This window comes from Muscardinus avellanarius (genome assembly GCF_963383645.1).
Source record: "Muscardinus avellanarius genome assembly, chromosome: 2".
In the NCBI taxonomy this organism is placed as follows: domain Eukaryota; kingdom Metazoa; phylum Chordata; class Mammalia; order Rodentia; family Gliridae; genus Muscardinus; species Muscardinus avellanarius.
In genome coordinates, this window is record NC_137787.1 from 6,799,748 (window position 1) to 6,822,054 (window position 22,307).

Here is a 22,307-nt window from a genome sequence, read left to right on the forward strand (position 1 = left end):
CTCAGTACTTGGGAGGTTGAGATAGGAGATTGAGATAGGTTCAAAACCAGCCTCAGAGACCCTGATTCAAAACAGTAACTAAATAAATGGCTGGGGGTGTAGCTCAGAGATCGAATGCTCTTGGGTTCCATCTCCAGTACCACCAAAGGGGGGAAAAAAGACAGAGAAAATAGATGAATCAATTCAGCAAAAAATTAAGCATTTTTTACCCATATATGGATACTTGCGTGTTCATTATACTACAGTCTCTCCTTTGTGTATGCTTGAAAACTTTGACAAAAAGTTGAAAACATACCTTGGTGAGAGGTCCCGGCTTACATCTAAGTGGCTAGATTAGAAGTTGAATTTTGGAATGGAGCCAGATTATGAGAGAAATGTGAGAAGTGCTCGCCTTTTACTGCCATGTGAGCAGCATCCTAGCTCTGGTTCTCCATAGCAGACAGAGCTGCCCTGAACTTCACAGACTGAAACCAAACTCCTCCCAGTGGGGCCCCCATCAAGTCCACTGGAATTCACCGATAATTGTAAAAGACTGGAAGTGAGTGCTTCTATTTCCCTGTTACAGTTAATGTTCTTCTGAATGATGATCTGACATTCTTGTTAAAATATTTAATTATATCCCTGGATATAATTCCTCTGGATAGACTCGTGGATATTTTGCTATAGGCACTATCATTTAAATGCCCTGTGGATACAAGAAGGACTTTAGATAACAGAAGAGAAAGCCCAGGGGAGCAAGGGAGGTGGAATAGGGGAGGTAGCAGGGGGGAATTAATGAAGGAAACACTTGAGAATCCAGCATCATGTGTGAGGAAGGGAAGGGAGGAGGAAGGGACCCAGAGGAGCTCACCAGGTGCTGCGTGCATGTGTGTCACTGCCACGCTGAATTACATTATGATGTGGGGCTACGATGCACCAATAGAAGTATATTTAAAAAATAAAAATAAATCTCCTTGCGGAGGACCTGAGACACAGCACACAAACCCTCGCCCCGGACACCCATGCAAACAGGGACAGTCACACGCTCATGGCATTTAATGTCTTCTTCTCATCAGATAGATACAATTCAGGTGATGACTCCTGTTCTCCAGCAATACAGAAATTTTTGTCTTTTAAGAGGTGCCCCACCTTTCTGGAACAAGAAGAAAGAAACATACAGAGTCCATAGCTCTTCTGAGGAACATGAACATCTCTCATGTGCTGTGTCCAGTCTCAGTCAAAGGGTCCTCTTTGAGAATTGTTCTTGCTTAGATTTATGTTTATAAATGTATACATATATACAGACTCTTCCAATGTTTAAAAACTTGCACACAAATATATCCTTTTAATACACCAAATACTCTATGTACTTTTTAAAAATATATGTGCATACCTATAAAGATAAACATGTTTAAAACATGTTCAATATTTTCATATTTTATAGGCACTTCTGTGTGATAGGTGATATAAAATCATATGCAGCTTCTTTGTTTCCAAACCCCTCGACCCAGTGAGCTGCTTGGAACTCAGTAGCCACTGTTGGTGTAGGAACTTGCAGAGCCTCGCCCCAGGTGGGGAGCAAGGCCTCAGGCAGCACCTCGTGGCATAGTATTGGTAGAAAGTAAAAAGGAAGAGGAGCCCTTTTCTTCTGTGACTTACATCTCCTTGCTTGGTCTTGCCAAGAACAGAAAATCAAGCCTGGTTTTGACATGCCTAAAACTTTAGTTTGCCAGCCTTTGAGACTGAACATTGATTCTCTTTCCCACCAGTTGACTGAAGACACTCTCACCAAACACCTGCCGATACGTGAGAGAATATAAACTATTTTACAAAATCTGCTTAACGTGCAAGAATGCAGAATGGCAGCTAAAAATGCATAGTCTACATCTAATAAAATAATATGCAAGATAATTTATGAGAGATATCACCAGAATTTAGCCATGAGGCTTTAGCCAAGAATATTACTCTTCTCTTTGGCATGACTTTTTCAGTTGAAAGTGATTAGAACAATATTTTCCACTATTGTGGATATATGGGTACTAAAATGCAAAATAAATAACAAGAATACCAGGGAAGGGAATTAGTTGTAGATGCTCTTGAATGCCAAGGCAATCTTACAAGATAAGAATTAAATAGTAATGTAACAAAATAAAAATAAATGTGTAAAGCTTTCTTTGCCCAACCAACAGCAGTTCAAACCAAAAGCAAAATGTCCTACATAATAATGTCTAGAAATACATTTTAAGAAAAAATGGTAAAATGGTTATATAAGTACAAATTTTTACTGATGGACAGAAAAAAAGGTTTGGATAATTTAAACTGTTCTTCCTCAACAGTGAGATACAAGCAAATTAATGAGAACATTTAATATGATATTAACAGCACCAAAACAGAACATTTCTGAAATTAATAAGAATATTTAATATGATATTAACAGCACCAAAACAGTTTGTTTTCATTTTTTAGATCTCAAAAAGCAATTTAAGATTTTATGCAGGAGAATGCATAAAAACTACCACCAAGAACATTGAGAAATATTAATAGTGATTATGGGGCTTGTTTTCCCATATATTTAAACTTAGTACAAAGCTGCTTAATCAAAACAAGCTGTGCACATGAAGAAATAAATATGTCAGCTGGGCATGATGGTGCACGCCTATAATCCCAGCATTCAGGAGGCTGAGACTGGAGGAGCACGTTCGCGGACAGCCTTAGCTACTTAGCGAGGCCCTTTGCAACTCAGTAAGACCCTGTTTCAAAAATAAAAAGACTAAAAAATAGGGCAGGGGGTGTAGCTCAAAGCCACATTGCCTTTGGGTTCCAACCCAAGTACCACAAATTAATAAATAAATAAGTCAGTGTGAGATCAAAAACCAATAACAAGACATGGAAAATTAAAGTATGAGAAATATATATTTCAATTAAATAGAAGAATAGGATTAGCATAAAAGTTGTTGGGAAAATGGACTATCCTTTAAGTAAAATTGTATGTTTATAGCATGTACATTAAAGGGTTCATTGCAAAAAGAAAAAAATGCTAACAATATTGGTGGAAATGAAAACAATAAAACACAAAAGAAAAAATATGTTTCTAAATCTCAAACTTGGGAAGACCAAAGCAAGGTGAAATCCAGAAACTATTAAAGAAAAACTTTCAACAATTTGACTCCCCCAAAATTAAAATCCTAAATGAAAAAAAGATAAATATTTTAGAAAAATTATTTGTAGCACACACTAATAAAAAGCTGTGTTAATATCCCTAATACTAGAGGGGATTATAGCATATAGTTATAAAAATGCAAACATATTAAATGACTACAAATGGGGATTGCAATTCATAGAAAAAGAAATGAAATGGCCAATATGTCTATGAAAATAGAAAGTTGAAACTAAAAGAACTACACCCACCCAATATTTTTGCCCACAAAATTAACAAAACTTTGAAAGAGTGTGGCAATGTTTGGAGCTGGAAAAGTTACTGCTGATGAGAGGGAGGTTGTTCAAGATTTCAAAAGCAATTCCTCAAATGTATTAAAATGAAACATGAGCATACCATTTGACTTGGAAAATCTACTTCTAGAACACTGGCCTACTTAGATAATGGCAAGAATATGGAAATAAATGATTGGGGAGAAAGAACGGTTAGCACAGTCTCATCCATTAAAGACGAAAAAATTCAACTATCTATCACTCTTGGTTGGTTCTAAAAAGTAAAGTGTACAACTATTTCAATACAAGTATTACAAGAACATGTCAACTTTTTAGGTACTGGCTTATGAACAGGTCTACAATATACTGACAAGTAAAAAAATTCAAGGTAAAGAACATCATATGCACTTTACTACTAGATTCTATTCAATAAAATAGGTGCAAAAAATATATTCAATATATGTATACATAGTTAGACTTCAAATCCAAACTTATTAGAAGAGACAAAGAAGGTCATATTTTACTGGTAAAAGGAATAATCCAGCAAGAGGAAATAACAATAATCAACATCTATGCCCCAAGCATAGGTGTAGCTACTTTCATAAATCAAACTCTTTGTGACATGAAGTCACACATAAATCCCAATACAATAATACTGGGAGACTTCAACACACCTCTCACAACATTAGACCGGTCCTCCAGACAAAAGGTCAGTAAAGATGCCTCAGAACTAAAGAACACCATTAACCAAATGGACCTGTTGGACACATATAGAATATTTCACCCAACTACAGCAGAGTTTACATTTTTCTCAGCTGCTCACAGAACCTTCTCCAAAATAGATCACACCCTGGGACACAAAATGAGCTCTAGCAAATTCAAAAAAATGTTACATACTTCCCTGTGTCATTTCCGAACATAATGGAATGAAACTAGAAATCAACTATAAGAAGACCCAGAGAAACAACATAAACATGTGGAGACTGAACACCACACTTCTGAATGAAGAATGGGTCATAGAAGATGTAAGAGGTGTAATCAAGAAATTTCTAGAAACAAATGAAAATAAAGATACAACATATCAAAACCTCTGGGACACTTTGAAGGTAGTATTAAGAAGAAAATGTATAGCACTGAGTGCTCACATTAAAAAAAACAGAAAATCTTCAAATAAATAACCTAATGAAACAGCTCAAAGCCCTTGAAAAGCAGGAACAACTGAACCCCAAAGCCAGCAGAAGACAGGAAATTATTAAAATTAGAGCAAATATTAATGAAATAGAGAATAAAAAAACAATACAGAAAATCAACAAAACCAAAAGCTGGTTTCTTGAAAAAATTAACAAGATAGATAAACCACTAGCCAACCTAACTTAAAAAAAGAGAGAGAGAACCAACCCAAATTATGAAGATAAGAAATGAAAAAGGAGAAATTACTACTGACAGCGTAGAAATCCAGAGGATTATCAGAAACTACTTTGAAAAACTATACTCCAAAAAAATGGAAAGTCTGGAGGAAATTGACAACTTTCTAGATAAATACAACCTTCCTAAACTGAGTCAAGAAGATATAGAACACTTAAACCAACCAATAACAATCAAAGAGATTGAAACAACAATAAAGAGCTTACCATCAAAGAAAAGCCCAGGACCAGATGGTTTTCCAAGTGAATTCTATAAAACATTTATAGAAGAGCTAACCCCAATACTCCTCAAACTATTTTGTGAAATAGGAAAAAGTGGGACTCTCCCAAATACATTCTATGAAACCAACATCACTCTAATACCCAAACCGAATAAAGACAGTTCAAGGAAGGAAAACTACAGGCCTATATCTCTGATGAACTTAGATGCAAAACTAATAACAAAATACTAGCAACATATATTCAAAACCACATCAAGAAAAGCATACACCATGACCAGGTAGGGTTCATCCCAGGGATGCAAGGCTGGGTCAACATACGAAAATCAATCCATGTAATTCATCATATAAACAAAATCAAAGACAAAAATTACATGATCATTTAATTAGACATGGAAAAAGTATTTGATAAAATCCAACATCCATTTATGATAAAAATACTGCAAAGAATTAGAATAGAAGGAACATATCTCAACATCATAAAGGTAATCTACAATAAGCCCACTGCCAACATCATATTGAATGGGGAAAAACTTCAGGAATTCCCCCTAAAAACAGGAACAAGACAAGGATGTCCATTAACACCACTTATCTTCAACATAGTACTAGGGACTCTAGCCAGAGCAATAAGGCAAGAAAAGGAAATCAAAGGAGTACAAATAGGAAAAGAAGAACTCAAACTTTCACTATTTGCAGATGACATGATACTGTATTTAGAAAACCCAACAAACTCAACCAAAAGGCTTATAGAACTGATCAACAAATTCAGCAAAGTGTCTGGATACAAAATCAATCATAAAAAATCAGAAGCTTTTCTGTACACCAACCATAAATCCACTGAAAAAGAAATTCAGAAAACACTTCCACTCAGGATCCCCCACAAAAAAATAAAATACTTGGGAATAAACTTAAGGAGGTAAAAGATCTCTACAAAGAAAATTATAAAACATTGAAAAAAGAAATCAAAGAAGATCTTAGAAGATGGAAAGATCGTCCATGTTTATGGATTGGCAGAATAAATATCATTAAAATGGCCATCCTTCCAAAAGTTATCTACAGATTTAATGCAATGCCCATTAAACTACCAAGATCATTCCTCACAGACATAGAAAAAATCAGTCCTTAAATTTATTTGGAATAAGCCGGGCGTGGTGGTGCACGCTTGTAATCCCAGCATTTGGGAGGCTGAGACTGGAGGATCGTGGTTCGCAGACAGCCTCAGCTACTTAGTGAGGCACTTCACAACTCAGTGAGACTCTGTTTCAAAATGAAGAATAAAAAATTGGGCAGGGGGTGTAGCTCAAAGGTCAAATACCTCTGGGTTCCATCCCCAGACCCACAAAAATAATAATAATAATAATAATAATAATAATAATAATAATAATAATTTTAATTTGGAATAACAAAAAGCCAAGAATAGCCAAAGTAGTTCTCAGCAACAAAAACCATGCAGGAGGAATCACAATACCTGACTTTAAACTATACTACAAAGCCATTGTAATTAAAAAAAAAAACCAGCATGGTACTGGCACAAAAACAGATACATAGACCAATGGAGCAGAATAAAAGTCCCAGAAACAAGCTCACATACTTTAAGCCAAATGACAAAGGGGCCAAAAACATACACTGGAAAAAAGACAGCCTGTTCAACAAATCATGTTGGCAAAACTGGTTAACCATATGCAGAAAATTGGAAATTAATCCCACTTTCTAACCCTGCACAGGAGTCAATTCAAGATGGATCAAAGACTTGGAAATTAAAACAGAGACTTGAAGCTCCTTGAGGAGGGCATAGGTCCAACACTGCAACACATAGGCACAGATAAACACTTTCTGAACAAGACCCCAAAGGCACAACAAATTAAAAGGCGAATCAATGTGTGGGATTGCATGGAACTCAAGAGCTTCTGTTCAGCAAAGGAAACTGTCAAGAACCTCAACCGAGAGCCAACAGAATGGGAGAAGATTTTTGCCACCTACACCTCCAATAGAGGACTAATATCTAGAATATACAGAGAACTCAAGAAACTCAACACTAAAAAAACCATCCAATAACAAAATGGGTAAGTGAACTAAACAGACACTTCATGACAGAAGAAATTCAAATGGCCAATAAATGCATGAAAAAATGCTCAGTATCATTGGCAATCAGAGAGATGCAAATCAAAACTACCTTGAGATTTCCTCTAACTGCAACTAGAATGGCAATCATTCAAAACACAAACAACAACAGATGCTGTTGAGGATGTGGAGAAGTGGGAACTCTAAAACATTGTTAGTGGGATTACAAATTAGTGCAACCACTTTGGAAAACAGTATGGAGAATCCTCAGAAGAATGGGAACAAATCTACCATTTGATCCAGCAATACCACTTCTGTGTATCTACCCAAAAGAAAGGAAACCAAGCTACCAAACTAATGTACGTGTATCTATGTTCATAGCTGCACAATTCACCATAGCCAAACTATGGAACCAGCCAAGATGTCCATCAACAGATGAATGAATTACAAAACTGTGGGATATGTACACAATGGAATTTTACTCATCCATTTAAAAAAAAAAACTCAATTAGCCAGGAGTGGTGGCACACACTTGTAATCCCCGTGCTTGGGAGGCGGAGACAGGAGGATCGCGCAGGTTCGAAGTCAGCCACACTGGCTTAAGAGACCCTGTTTCCAAATAAAAAAGTATAAAAATAGGTCTGGGGGTGTAGCCCAGAGGTAAAAAGTGTTTCCAGGAACCCCAGTACCACCAACAAAACAAAACAAAACAAAACAAAAAATAACCCCCCAAAACTCAATTACATCATTTTCAGTGAAATGGATAGAACTGGAGGACATTATGCTAAATGAGATTAGTCAGTCACAAAAAATAAGAAATCAGATGCTTTCCCTAATATGTGAAAGCTAAGGAGAAATGGGTCATAGGAGGAACTCTAGATGAAAAAGGAAATCCTATAGAGGAGCAAACAAGACAACCTAAATGAGGGGATGGGAGGGGGGAAGAAAGAAATTCTCTAAAACACACAATGTACATAAACATATCGAAGTCAACCACTAAGCCAAGCAAGGGAAGGAGGGATGGGGAGGGAGTGGGGTGGGAATTGGGTAGGGGTTAAGTCGGTGATGTGTACATGTATGTCCACACAAGTTTTTACCCCAATTTGATGTATGAAAATAATGCAACAATAAAAAATTTTTTAAAATAAAAATAAAATAAGATGAATTTCCCTATTAAAATATATGTAAACATTTAAATAATTTCCAAAAATTGAAAAATGCATATAAATTTGCAAAGAGCACTTTCATCAGTGGGGTGGCATACTACTGGCAAAGGGGAATGTCACACATCCTGATGTGTTTTTTTTATTTTAAGCAATATTCCAAATGTAGCTTAGAAACTATATTAATTACATCACTGGTAAATGCATACTTATTAGTAAGGGTAGCTTATAAAATTTGCCTACCCATAATTAGTGAATTGACATAAAACAAATGGTTAAGCCCAGAAAAAATGAATGTAAATAACAAGCCACAGTTAAGGATTTGTTAATGCGAATCAGGTTATTCTCAATGCACCAGTGGAGGAGCAGCGTACCTTGGGCAGTAGCCTCCCCCGATGGCAGTTGATCCCACCAATGAAGACCATGTTGGGCATCACAGGCCTGGGATAGTCCAACACAAAGTCTGTTCGTAACAACCAGATGGATGTGTGGCTGAAGAGATCATATGCTGTGGTGGGCGTTTGGAAAATGTCAGAGGCAATTTCAAAAGCTTTTTTGAAAAGGTAAGAACAAAAGAAATGTTCCTCCAAGCGGAAAATGTTGTTCTGTACTCTCTCTGTGAAAGTCATGGCATCTGAGAACCCCGAGACAAATCTGGGAATGTAAGAAGGAGGACTGGGGCACTGCGCACCGTCTTCAACGTAATTGCAAGCTACTCCCCTGGTGAGGACCACAGAAGGGAGGGAGAAGTATTTTGCAACAATAAGGCCACACACATCAAAAGGATCCAGAAACACCGCATCAAAAGAGCTCTCCTTTATGTATTCCACCAGTTTCTTGTTGTTAAACAAACTCTTACAATGTGAAAAAAATAATTCAAACAAGTCAATGGCTGAACCCAGTAGTACAGATAATATATTTTTTTCCTGATTTTTCCATTGAGTGTCTGCAAAAATCTTGAACTTCTGGTCCAATTCTTCCAGGGTGTAAGAAGCTGAGTAAGTCTTCACTGTAAAATTCGAGGACTGTCCCAGTTGCCAACTCACCTCCGGCATGACTGCAACCACCTCGTGCCCTCTCTGGATGAGTTTCTCCACAACTGACCTCATGGTAAACCAGTGGCTGCCATCCATGGGCACCACCAGCAGTTTGCCTGCCTGGGCAAAGCCAGACGCCAGCAGCAGACACACACACAGAGGGAGGGGGGCTGGCAAAAGCGCAGGAGCCATGGACCGCTGCGGCTCAGAGCCGTCCAGCTGCTTGGATTCTAAGCTCGAGAAATACAGCAGGCAGAAAAAGTGCAGGCACTAACTGTGCCACAGTAGTGGGCGTGTATTCATACTTATTACAAAGTTATACCTACTGCCAATTACTTAGGCCAAAGAACCATGATTAATGAGTAACATTTTCTGACTTGCCCTAATTCATTTTTTCTCCCCAGTAAGTAAGTAAAACTCTGGATGTTTGCTCTGGGGACAATCATGAATCACACGGCGAGGTGAGGATAGAGGCCATTTAAACTAATGACTGTAGACTTTGACAACTTAGAAAGAGTAAAGAGAAAGTAACTTTAAATAAAAATTACTTTTTGAAATTTTCCAAAAACTGGACTTCATCCTCAGACTACCAAAAACTCTATCAGAATAAAATTTGCAACTCAGCTCCACACAAAACACTGGACAGTCCTTAAACCTGACCTCCCTACTGGCTGCAAAACTTTGCTTCATAAGGAAACCGGAAACCTGCCGTGGATACCCATTGCCCCTCTCTTTCTCCAACTCCAGCAGGATTCGTGTTCCATTGCCAAATCCTCTGAGGACTATGACATTCTGAAAAAGATTAATAACCCGCCCACAGGTACCATTCCATGTGTTGATCCTATGTGACTATCATCTGCTTAAACTCATTTCCTTTGGTTACATCCAGTACAGTAAGTAATCCCCTGCTTCATGCTCGCCAGAAAATCCTGCTGAATGCCTTTCTCTTTCCTGTATGTTTTCATATCCTAGCCAGAGACTGGTCAGGCTTACCCCGATTACCCAAGAGCCCTCCTGTCGGGAATCCATTACTCATCTCCCACACCCTACCAGGCAGTCTTTGAGGTCAGAGGATATGACTTCAGGTTTCCCTCCCCCTTTCACAGTAGCCACACAATCCCCTGCACAGGGAGAGTGGACAAGATATGTTTGTTGCATTGGACTCAATCGTATTGTGCCGGTTTCTAGATGCCTCCCTGGGTAAGACGGGGGCTATTTGTCAAGTAGCACCAAGAGAAACCTTTAGAGAAGGATTCTACAGCCAGCCTAGCAGCATAACCTTGTTAGGAGACACCGTGGCCCCCCAGCCTTAAGTGTTCTTGACATTAACTTCATCAGCATTGCTTGGTGACTGGGGTGCTTTTATATCATTGACTTGGAAAAATAAACAGGAGGAGAATGACATCATCAGTGCAGCATAACCCGAAGCCTGCAGCTCCCTCCTGTCACAGAAAGCTCAGTTAGCAACTATACACAATCTAGGACACCTTTTTATTTATGTATTTATTGTAAAACAATTTAATTATGAATAATTACAAAAATGTGATTTCAAAATAATTAATGTTTTAAATGAAGCGTTACTATCTACCCATTGCAGCTATTATCAACAAGTTGACACTGTGCCAAGCAATATATATGAATTATTTCATTTAATCCTAAGAGTAATTTTTAGACTAGATATTGTTTTTAATCTCTACTTTGACAGGAAACTCAAAGATGTCACAGAGGTAATAATTAACAGTTGGATCCAAAGCCACAGACTCAGAAGTCGCATCTTCAAACCTTTGAGTCTGCCGGGCGTGGGGGCCCACGTTTGTCATCCCCGCGCTTGGGAGGCGGAGACAGGAGGATGGCGCAGGTTCGAAGCCAGCTGCGCTGGCTTAAGAGACCCCGTTTCCAAATTAAAAAAAAAAAAGTATAAAAATAGGTCTGGGAGTGTAGCCCGGAGGTAGAAGGCTTTCCAGGAACCCAGTACCACCAAAATAAAAAATAAAAAAAAACTTTGAGTCTGTACCAATTCTTTAGGGCGTGGATTTTGTAAATTGAAATTAATATATGTTTCAGAGCCAGTACATTGCATCTGACTGGTAATGCCAATATTGAATTTGGCCAGAAGATATAGATTATTTTTACTTACAATAGAAAAATTTAAAGCTACTTTTGTTGTATATTTGGTTTAAGAGGTTTTTATTTTATTTTTTTTTTTTTTGTGGTACTGGGGGTGGAACCCAGAGGCTTTCTACCTCTGGGATATACTCCCAGACCTATTTTATATTTTATTTGGAAACAGGGTCTCACTAAGTTGCTGAGAGCCTAAGTAGCTGAGGCTGGCTTCGAACCTGTGCGATCCTCCTGTCCCAGCCTCCCAAGCGCGGGGATTACAAGCATGCGCCACCACGCCCAGCTGAGGTTTTTATTTTTTAATTGTTTCATTAGGGCATTGCAATTCTATATCATACTGATGTTCATTGATAAAAACATACATGCACACAGCTCCTGGTGTATATCCCTCCATATCCACCTGATTTAAAATATTAAGTAAAAGGAAATTGGGGTTTTTATTCTTTTTAAGGATGCAGCTAACATTCCTATAGGAAATTGCAACCAAGATAAGATGTCTAAGCTAAATGCATTTGGTATTCAGACTAACAATTTTAGGGCACCTTTTTAAAACTCTACCTCTGGGACACAAACCTGAGCTTCCTGAGTAGTCCACAAAACTGAATGAAATTTAACTTAGCAAGGCAAGATGGTCTCACTCTGGGTAGGCTACCCTCCCTCTTCTGCAAATTCACACTCTACCCCCAGACAGCACGCCCTGGGCTCATGATTCTATAGAAGGCTGCCATCCAGCTGTCCCGGAAGTCTATGATGCTACTAGGGTGTCCACTCCAGGCTCACCTCACAGGTGACACAGCTAGCCCACACAGGCTCTGCTAGAAACAGAGAAAGGAGGTAATTCCCACAGTGCCCATCGTGCGGACCTTGGGGGACTGTCAGCGTTGCTGCCAGCCTTGGTGCCTGAATGGAGATATCTGCCTACATCAAGGACCAGAAGGGCTGGTGGATATTTGATCACGGTAGGAAGCTCAGCCCCACTTTTATTCTAGACTGTTATTTTCACTAGCCAGGCTCAATGATCCCCATAGGCAGGGACACTCCCATTTTCTCAGATGTCAAAGAATCAATGGAATTGCAAATGGCTCCACAAAGGAAGTCAAGAACTATCCCAGCTCAAAGTCAGGACCACCGACAGTATCCTGGTGAAGGTAACCCCATCCCTGTGCATTTCAGAGGAATACTGGGGCTAGATCTGCTTCGCCTGGGAGAAGAAACTCCGTTCATTCCACTAAAAGGCGCCTGTGGCTCCTCTCTGAAAGGGAAGCATTCCTAAATTGCGCGTTCTCAGGAGTAGGGCCTCAGTCCCCGCTTTCCCCAGAAGATGACTCTTCCTAACCTCAGCCATCAGGCTGTAGCCCTGTCCAATTGCGGATCCGAAAGACCAGCCAGGCCTGGCCTGTGATACTGATTGCAAATCGCCTGCCTAGAGTCCACTGCAATACTCGGCCAAGGGCGCCACCTAGTGGCAGGGCCCAGACATTTTTACAGAGATGGTGGGGGCCTAGGTGACATGAGAGAAAAGGCCGAGTCCTCCAGACAAAGAGCAGTCAACAGGCTCAGCCTGGCATGACCACCGTGCAGAGACTTGGTATGACTGCAGCCGTCTTCTCTGTAACCTCCAAAGTTGCTGAGAGTAGCCTTAGCCTGTTTTCTCTGTACAGTTTCCCAGCATAGTGTAGAAAAAAATCAAAACCATACAGTGCTATTGGGAAGTTACCTGGCAGACCCTGGGGCTGTCAATGCCAGGAACATGTCTATCATTTTTGTTAGCTCAATATGAAGCTGGTATATTCTTGTTTGGGTTGTGACCACTCCAACATGTGGGACACTGCCATCCCAATAAAGTTGTAGGGATGCACTCGTCTTCCTGGGACCCTGGACCTGATTCTGTTCAAAATCCCTCTCTAAGATTACATAGAGTGTAATACTGACTTCTCTGCCTCTTCTTGGTCTCCTGGCATCTTCTGCCTATGGATGCCAGTAATTTTACATTGGCTTTTTCCAGAATTCACGGGATAAACTACATAATAAACACAGGTCTTTCCCTAAGAAAGAAGAGCAGTAAAGGCCAAGACAGGCCGTTGTCTCCTGAAATGCACGCACACATAAGAGACAAAGATTTCAAAGAATAAAAGGATCACACCAATTCCAAAAGGAAGTTATAACGTTGCAATAATAGATACCAAGAAAGTAAAGATCTACAAAACTAAAAGGCAATGCAGAATGATGCTGAGAGAGGCCAGTAAGCTATAGACATAGTAAAAATTCATAAAATTTGGAAAGCACACGAAGAAAGCAAGAACTTACAAAAAAAAAACCAGAAAAAAACTAAAAGAGAACCAGGTAAAATTCCTAGAAGTAAAGGAAACCAGCACTGAAGTGAAAATTTTTAAAGAAAGCTTCAGGGGGGCGTGGTAGCACACACTTGTAATCCCAGCGTTTAGGAGGCTGAGACAGGAGGATCGCACAGGTTCCAAGCCAGCCTCAGCTACTTAGTGAGGCTCTCAGCAACTTATGGAGACCCTGTCTCCAAATAAAATATAAAATAGGTCTAGGAGTATAGCTCGGAGGTAGAAAAGCCCCTGGGTTCTACCGCCAGTACCACACACACAAAAAAGAAAGCTTCAACAGCTGAACCATTCAAGCAGAAAAAGATAGGAGACAGAATATTGAATATGAGATAGGAGACAAAATATTGAAATTTTCCAGTCAACAGAGTCAAAAGAAAAATAGAATGATAAGTGAAAAAAGCTCACAGGAATCACTGGCATCATCAAGACAAAAATCTGAAAAGATGAGTGACCAGATGTGTGATTAAAGAAATAATGGCTAAAAACTCCAATTGGAGGATAAAAATCAGTATCCAGGTACAGAAAGCATTGAGTTCTCTTATAAAATTAAATTCCTAGAGTAGTTATTCAAAGTATTTATTCAAATACATCAAATAATCAAACTACCAAAAATTCAAGGTGAGGGCTGCAATGTGGTTCAATGGTAGTAGAATGCTTGCCTACCATGTACGAGTCCCTGAGTTCAATCCACAATCACACACACACACACACACACACACACACACACATATGCACACACACTATGGCAGAGAAAATATGATAACAAGTAGTCAACACATACTATCACCCCTGTGACGTAGAAATGTCCCAGCAGAAACTTTGTATGCTAGCAGAGTGAGATGATATATCCCAGGAGCTGAACAAAGTCACTGGCAAATAAAAACACCTTCTCCAACAAAGCTAGCTTTCTGAAATGAAGAACAAGTAACAAATTTGCTAAACAAAAAAACAGCCAGGGAGTTTATCACCACTAAACCTGTCTCTCAGGAAATGCTACAGAGAGAACCGAGACTAAAACCAAGAGTTGTCATTGAGAGCATGAAAGGTCTGAAAGCACAAAGCCTAGTAGAGAAGTGAAGCCGACCCATGTTCAGCATGCACTGGGATTGGAATGACAGGACGCGAGACAACTGTATCTCTCGACAAGAATATAAAGGTAAAACTATGAATAACAACTATAGCAAAAATAAATTCTCAAGGCATACACATGACACAATGATACGAATTGTGACATCTGGAGCATAAGATGTATGGGTAGGGATAAAAGTGTAGACTTGGCCTACCCAATGAAAGTTAGCTGAATAGCAACTTGAAATAGACCTCTCTTGGTATAACATGTTCATGTAAACCTCACAGTAACCATTAAGTGAAAATCTTTAGTAGGAGCCCAGAGTAGTGACAGGAAGGATCCAGTGCATTATCGCTCAATAATACCCATCAAACTACAAATACCCATCAAACTACAAAGGCATATTGTAATGGGGGGGCATGTATAAAATAAAACAACCAAAAAGGAACTTATAAGATGGTATGTATATGTCTTTACCTATCACTAATTACCTTGAATGTAAACAATTGAATTCTCCATGAGAAGACAGTGACTGGCCAGATTTTTTTTTTAAAGACACGGTAGAATATATTCTGAGAGATTCGCCTCACTTAGGAAGGTGAGAGGAGGGAAAATGGTATTCTGCACAATGGAAACTAAACAAAAGCAGGTGTGGCTGTATGCCTGTCCAACAAAATTGAGTCAATTATTGTAGAGGAGGCTCAATATAGCTTCTTTTAAAGACAATAGTTGAAAAGATAATAAATCATATAAATATACTAAAAGAGTAAGCCATATAATTATCTCATTAGGCACAGAAAAAGGAAAGTATTTGACAAAATACCAAATTCATTCATATTAAAATTCTTATCAAAATATAAAAATCAGCCTAACACAAGGAATGTCGGAAAGATGCACAGCTGACATACAGTGGAAAAGGACCGAATGCTTTACTCCTCAGGTGAGACTCAAGTCCATGATGCCACTCTGACAACTTCTATTCATCCTTGTTCTGGACTGGAGGGCAAACTGAGAGCAATCAAGCAGAGAACGAATTAAAAGGCATCTATCTAGCCGGGCGTGGTGGCGCACGCTTGTAATCCCCGCGCTTGGGAGGTGGAGACAGGAGGATCACGCAGGTTTGAAGCCAGCCGCGCTGGCTTAGGAGACCCTGTTTCCAAATTTTAAAAAAGTATAAATATAGGTCTGGGAGTGTTGCCCAGAGGTAGAAGGGTTTCCAAGAACCCCAGTAGCACCAAATAAATAAATAAATAAATAAATAAATAAATAAATAAATAAATAAATAATTTTAAAAAGGCATCTATTTGAAAACAAAAAGTAAAATACTCTAAAGTTGTGGGCAAGATTATCAAAAACACTGAAATCAGAAAGTCTGGGTTCATTTCATAGCAACATTATTAATCACAGTCATAATATGAACATAATCTGAATATCCATCTATTAATCCATGGATATAAGCAAAATGTGGTAAATCCATTCACTGGAATATGATTCACTCGTAGAAAGGAATGAGATACTGAATCATGTTATAATACACATGAGCCACAAAACTAAGGGAAAGAAGCCAGTCTTAACCGACCCCACATTATGTGATTCCATGTCTATAGAATAGTCACAGCAGGCAAACGCACTGGGATAGAAAGTTAGCACTCAGAGCTAATAGAAAGGAACTGTCAATGAATGTGTATGGGGCTCTTACTGGGATAAAGAAAGTGATCTGAGATTACATAATGGTGATGGATGCTCATATATACATACATATATATATATATATATATATTCATGAGAAACTACTGAATTATATGTTTTAAAAGAAATAAAATATATACCATTTGGATTATATCTCAATTTTGTATAAAAGGAAAGAATGCCACAGTTTGAATCCCAGCCCTCCCATTTGCCAGAGATATAACAATGAACAATTCAACTCCTCTCTCTGAGCCTCACCTGCATCATAGCCAAGGAGCATATCATCAATGCTGATAATCTCCAAGGACTGGAAACGGGTCGCCCCTCTGGCCCAGCAATCCTATCCTCCCTAGAAACACTGGTGTCTCACTGTTCCCTCCCCTAACACCGAGAAGCCTTGAGGTAGATTTAGATCTTGGGAAAATAATTGCTTAATGGGTAGGACACTGGCCTGGATTTCCACGTATCCTGTCCTTCGGGTCCCTCTTGACTCATCATGAGAGTAGTGAAACCTGCCACCTGTGGAATTTGAGGTGGAGAACACCTTTCTTCCTCGCTAAACTCTCAGAGGCCAAAATCCTTTGGCAACCCCTCTGCTCCAAACACATTCTCACTCGTCCAGGGAATGTGCTTCCAGTACCAGGCAGAAGCTGGAGATATGCCAACATAAAGCCAACTGCGGCCCCTGCCCTCATAGCGTTAGAGCACCAGGAGGGGTCAGAGGTGCTCTGCAGAGATGTGTGAAAGAATTCACTTGTTTGTATTGTGGTAAGTACTTAAAAAAAAATAAATAAATAAAGTCTCCCAGGCAATGTGAGAGTCTGTTACTGTCTGAGGATCATAAGAAATTTCCCAAAGAAAAGTCTTTTTAGCCATAATCAGAAGATAAGTGAATCTATGTAGGGAATCTGTGAATGGAAAAAAGAGGACTCCAGGGAGACAACAGCAGCCACAAGCCCCAAAGAGTAGAATATGGTGGTCTTGGAAGCTAGAAGCAGGCAGTGTGGGTGGTGCCTAAGGAGGCAAGTAATGAGCTAGAGAAGTGGGCAGGGGCCGGGTGACCGGAGCTGCAGCTGCACCAAGGATGTCTTGGTTCCCTAAGAAACCAAGAAAGCATAAAGTACAGCGAGTCCATTCAGACCCATGCTCCATCATCATGGACCTGGCTCCTTCAGAACTCCCTAGAAGGACAAAAAGACATCTGGCAATTTTCTCCATAAAGTTCAAAGTTAGTATCTCTAAAAAAACAAAATTGGAACACCAAAATGTAGGGCACCTTGTGGTGTGGCACAGTACCAAGCGCACAGCACTTATTTATGAAGCTGGCTTGTCCAATGAGTGGGGACTGGATCAGTCACACCTATACTGACTCCCAGTGTACAGAACAGAAGGAAACACCCCCAAGAGGCCAATCAGACAAACTGGAATATTCATCTGTAACCCAGTACTTGGGAGGCTGAAATAAGAGGATCTCAAGACCTGTTTCATAATAAAAAATAAAATAGAAAAGCCTACACTCGTGGAAATCTAACAAATATTAAAGGAAAAGTTAACTATTTGACTAAATGAAAATGAAAATTTAGCCTAAACAAAATATTAAGGACAGCCCAGGGGGGGGGGAGATATTTGCAACACATTCTTTAAAAAGCTAAGTGACCATTAAGATGTATGACTACAATTCACCAATAAAAAAAATTAAAAAGCTAAATGTTAGCCACATGTAGCAGTGCAGGCCTATAATCCTAGTACTTGGGAGACTGAAACAGAAGGATTGCAGGTTTGTGGCCAACTTCAGCAACTTAGTGAAGCTCTCCACAACTTAGCGAGACCCTGTTCCAAAATAAAAAATAAAATAGAGCTAGGGGTTTAACTCAGAGGTAGAATGCCTTTGGGTTCAATCTCTAGTAACACACACACACACACAAAAAAAAGCTAAGTATTAATATTCCTAATACTCGAAGGGCTGGTAGCAATTAGTTATAAAAAGATAAATAATCTTATAAAATGATTAAAGCATGTGAATATATACTTCACAAAAAAGGAAATGCAAATGAATGATATATCTAAAGAAATAAGAACTGAAAATTAAGGAAGCAACACAAAATTTTTGGCCTGGGAACTTTAAAAGTTTGACAACATCTGGAGCAAGAGGATATAGAAAAACTGGAACTCTCACTGCTGGCCAAACTGTGAGGTTGTTTAAATTTTTTAATGCAATTAGTCAAGTTTATCAAGATTTAATATGCATTTGCCATTAGATCCAACCACCCAACTCTTAAGACTCTATACTACTGAGATAAAGGTAAGAATATGAAAATCTCTGAATTTGAAGTTGAGTCTTGGAGTAAATATCTATCAACATTGGTTGTCAGAAAACACAATGATGAGCCGGGCGTGGTGGCACACGCTTGTAATCCCAGAATTCGGGAGGCTGAGACCTGGAGGATCGCAGTTCGCGGACAGCCTCAGCTACTTAGTGAGGCCCTCTGCAACTCAGTGAGACCTGGTTTCAAAATAAAAAATAGGGTAGGAGGTGTAGCTCAGAGGTCAAATGCCCCTGGGTTTCATACCCAGACCCGCAAAAAAAAAAAAAAAAAAAAAAAACCCACAATGATGCATCTGAAATAAAAAACACTAAGGCAGTTATTAATAGAACATGTCACATGTCTAAATATTGGCTTGAACAATGCTCATGATTTATTTGCAAGTGAAAAATGCTACGTAAAGTACATTATGTCAGACCTGATACCAGAATTTATTATAAAAAGTAGGCATGGTAACTTATATTAGATATATGCATATATATAAAATAATTTCCAAAAATTCAAAAAGGTATATACAAACTGAGAATGTTTTCCTATGGCATAGAAATAGCAAAAGGGAAGTTTCAGTTCTTAGTGTGGAATTTACAACTTTTCCAAAAATAATATTAAAAGATGTAGCAACCTAGAAATTATATATGACTGTACCAGCTGCACACACATCCGTATCCTTGAGGAGAGAGTTATAAAGTTTGGTAGCCCACAATTAAAGGAATGGCACAAAATAACTTTTCTTAAGCCAGGAAGAAATTCCAAATGCAACGAATGTAAGTAAATAATCATAGTTCACGAAGATATCTTTTATTAAGGACTAAAATCAAATCATTCTCAATGTGCTAATGGAGAGGCAATGTACCTTGGGCAGTGGCCCTCCCCGATGGCAGTTGATCCCACCAATGAAGACCATGTTGGGCATCACAGGCCTGGGATAGTCCACCACAAAGTCCGTTCGTAACAACCAAACAGATGTGTGACTGAAGAGATCATATGCTGTGATGGGTGCTTGGAGAATTTCAGAGGCAATATCTAAGGCTTTCTTGAAAAAATATGTGCAAAATAAATGCTCCCCCAAGAAGAACATTTGGTTCTGTAGTCTCTCCGTGAAAGTCATGGCATCTGGGAGTCCTGACAGGAGTGTGGGAACGTAAGAAAGAGGACCCGGGCACTGTGCACCTTCTTCAAGATAATGGCAAAATACCCCCCTGGTGAAGATCACAGATGGGAGAGAAAAGTACTTGGCCACAATGAGACCACACACATCAAAAGGATCCAGTAACACTGCGTCGAAGGAGCTCTCCTTTATGTAGCCCACTAATTCCTTGTCACTAAACAAACTTTTACAATGGGAAAAAACAAGTTCAAAAAAACGATAGGATGATCCCTTTAGTATAAAAAATAGTCTTTGTTCCCATGTTTCCCATCGGGCATCAGCAAAAACCTTGAACTCGCGGTCCAAATCCTCCAGGGTGTAAGAAGTTGAATAAGTCTTTACTGTAAAATTCAGAGATTGTCCCAGTTGCCAACTCACCTCTGGCATGACTGCGACCACCTCGTGCCCTCTCTGGATGAGTTTCTCTACAACTGACCTCATGGTAAACCAGTGGCTGCCGTCCATGGGCACCACCAGCAGCTTGCCTGACTGGACAAAACCAGATGCCAACAGCAGACACACAAACAGAGGGAGGGGAGCCGACAAAGGTGCAGAAGCCATGGACTGCTGCAGCTCAGAGCCGTCCAGCTGCTCACATCTAAGCTCGTGCAATACAGCAGGCAGAAGTGCAGGCACTAAATCTGTGCCAGGAAAGGGCGTGTCTTCATATATTCTTTTTTTAAAAAATTACACTCACTGCAACTGTTTACTCACAGATACCTACCAGTAGGTTTTCGAGGCAGGTGTAGCTCATGATCTCTGCCTTGGGGAGAATCACACCCTCTTGCAACAGATTATTAGAAACAGTATTTTAAGTAAGATGTTTGTACCTCAAACACTCAGAGACATAAAAGGAAAGTAAATTTGCATCAAGCTTGTGTTTCTAGATGTGTCTCCCCCCAAAAATTGATTTCATCTTCAGACTACCAAAGGCTCTTTGTTGAGAATGGAATAGGTTTTCTGGGCTGCAAGGACACATGGGATGGTCCTTGGCCCTGACTCCTCAGTGGCTGTGGAATGGGAGTCACTTCATTCACAAGTGACTCTGCCGTGCATAGACATCACTGCACGTCTTGATCTACTTAAAGCAGGATTCTTTTCCATTTCCAACCCCCCGCCAGAGGCCTCTGAAATGCTGAAATAAGACTGACGACCTACCTATGTGTTCCACTGGAGGGATGGAAAGTAAATGTCATCCATTTTAAATCTGACAAGTCCTTGATATGTCCACTTCAGTAGGTAATCCGCTGCCGGGTGCTTGCCAGAAATCTCTGCTGAAAGCCCTTCTCTTGCTCACATGCTTTCATGTTATAACTATATGTTTAAATCGGCACTGGGAGCTCACCACAATCATCCAGCTGCCTTCATTCAAAAATCTGTGTATTTGGCTGCCACACTCTACCTACTGCTCCTTGAAGTCAGGGCATCTGACCTCCTTTTCCCTCTCTTTGCACTGGACTCATACTATAGTTTACACAGAGAAAGTACATGGGATGTTTGTTAACTTGAACTTGATATTTTATACAGGTTTCAAGATACCTTCCTGGGTGAACCCAGAGATGTCCATTAGGACACACCCTGAGGACCACTTAGAGAGAAGTCTACAGCCACCCCAGCCACGCAGTCCTGGTTAGGAACATAAAATGGTCCCTTCCAGGAGCCTAGACATTTGCTTCACCTTAATGATTGCAGCACTCATATAATTCTAATTGAATAATAAAAATGATTGAAGTGTTGCCTGCTAGATGGAGGTATAGGAAATCATAGGTGCTTCCCCCCGCCCCAACAACATCCAACTCCCAGCTCTCCATGGGTAGGACGCCCTTTTGTAAACTCCAGATCTTAGCAAGAAACCTGTGACTCCTCATGGCCCCTAGAACTGAATAAAGTCCCGATTGCAAGGGCAAAAAGAATGAAAGAATGCTCTAACTCCCGCTACTACCTCGGATCAGCACTACAGCTGTTCTGGAGGGTTTTCCTGGGCTCACGGCATCTAAAGTGGGGAGAGAGAACCAAAGGGAGTCACCTAGCTATCCTTGCACTCCAAGAGCATCCCAGGAAGCCCATTCTTATCTCTTCTGACAGAAAACATAATGGAATGACGTGGCTAGTCTACATAAGATTGGGGAGAAGCAAAGGCCACAGAGGCCACAGGAAGTATCTGAGCAACACTCAACACTTGAGTGTTGCAGCCAGGTGTGGCAGCTGAGCAGAGTTATCTGCCAAACCCACAGACCACCCACAAAGTCGAGCGGTTGCCTCAGCCCAGTGAGAGTCCCTGCACGCTTTCCAGCC

At 39.8% G+C, this 22,307-nt stretch overlaps 2 protein-coding genes across 6 annotated transcripts in view; both read right to left on the bottom strand.

Moving 5' to 3' along the window:
- Positions 1-22,307, bottom strand: part of UGT1A8 (UDP glucuronosyltransferase family 1 member A8) — a gene marked incomplete at both ends in the record, with an annotated part of 180,478 nt that overhangs the window by 130,031 nt on the left and 28,140 nt on the right. The window contains one exon of one of the 5 annotated variants that reach the window (XM_080689161.1): positions 19,719-20,573. The exons of the other annotated variants lie outside the window; for them this stretch is intronic. Coding sequence (XP_080545287.1) covers positions 19,719-20,573 — 855 coding nt within the window. Of the gene's footprint in view, positions 1-19,718; positions 20,574-22,307 lie in introns of those variants that run through there. 5 annotated transcript variants of the gene reach the window in all.
- On the bottom strand, positions 8,610-9,503 carry LOC308279841 (UDP-glucuronosyltransferase 1A9-like; the record flags this gene model as incomplete). The annotated part of the gene is made up of 1 exon (XM_080720038.1): positions 8,610-9,503. The coding sequence occupies one exon, from the start codon at positions 9,501-9,503 to the stop codon at positions 8,610-8,612; it is 894 nt and encodes a 297-aa protein (XP_080576164.1).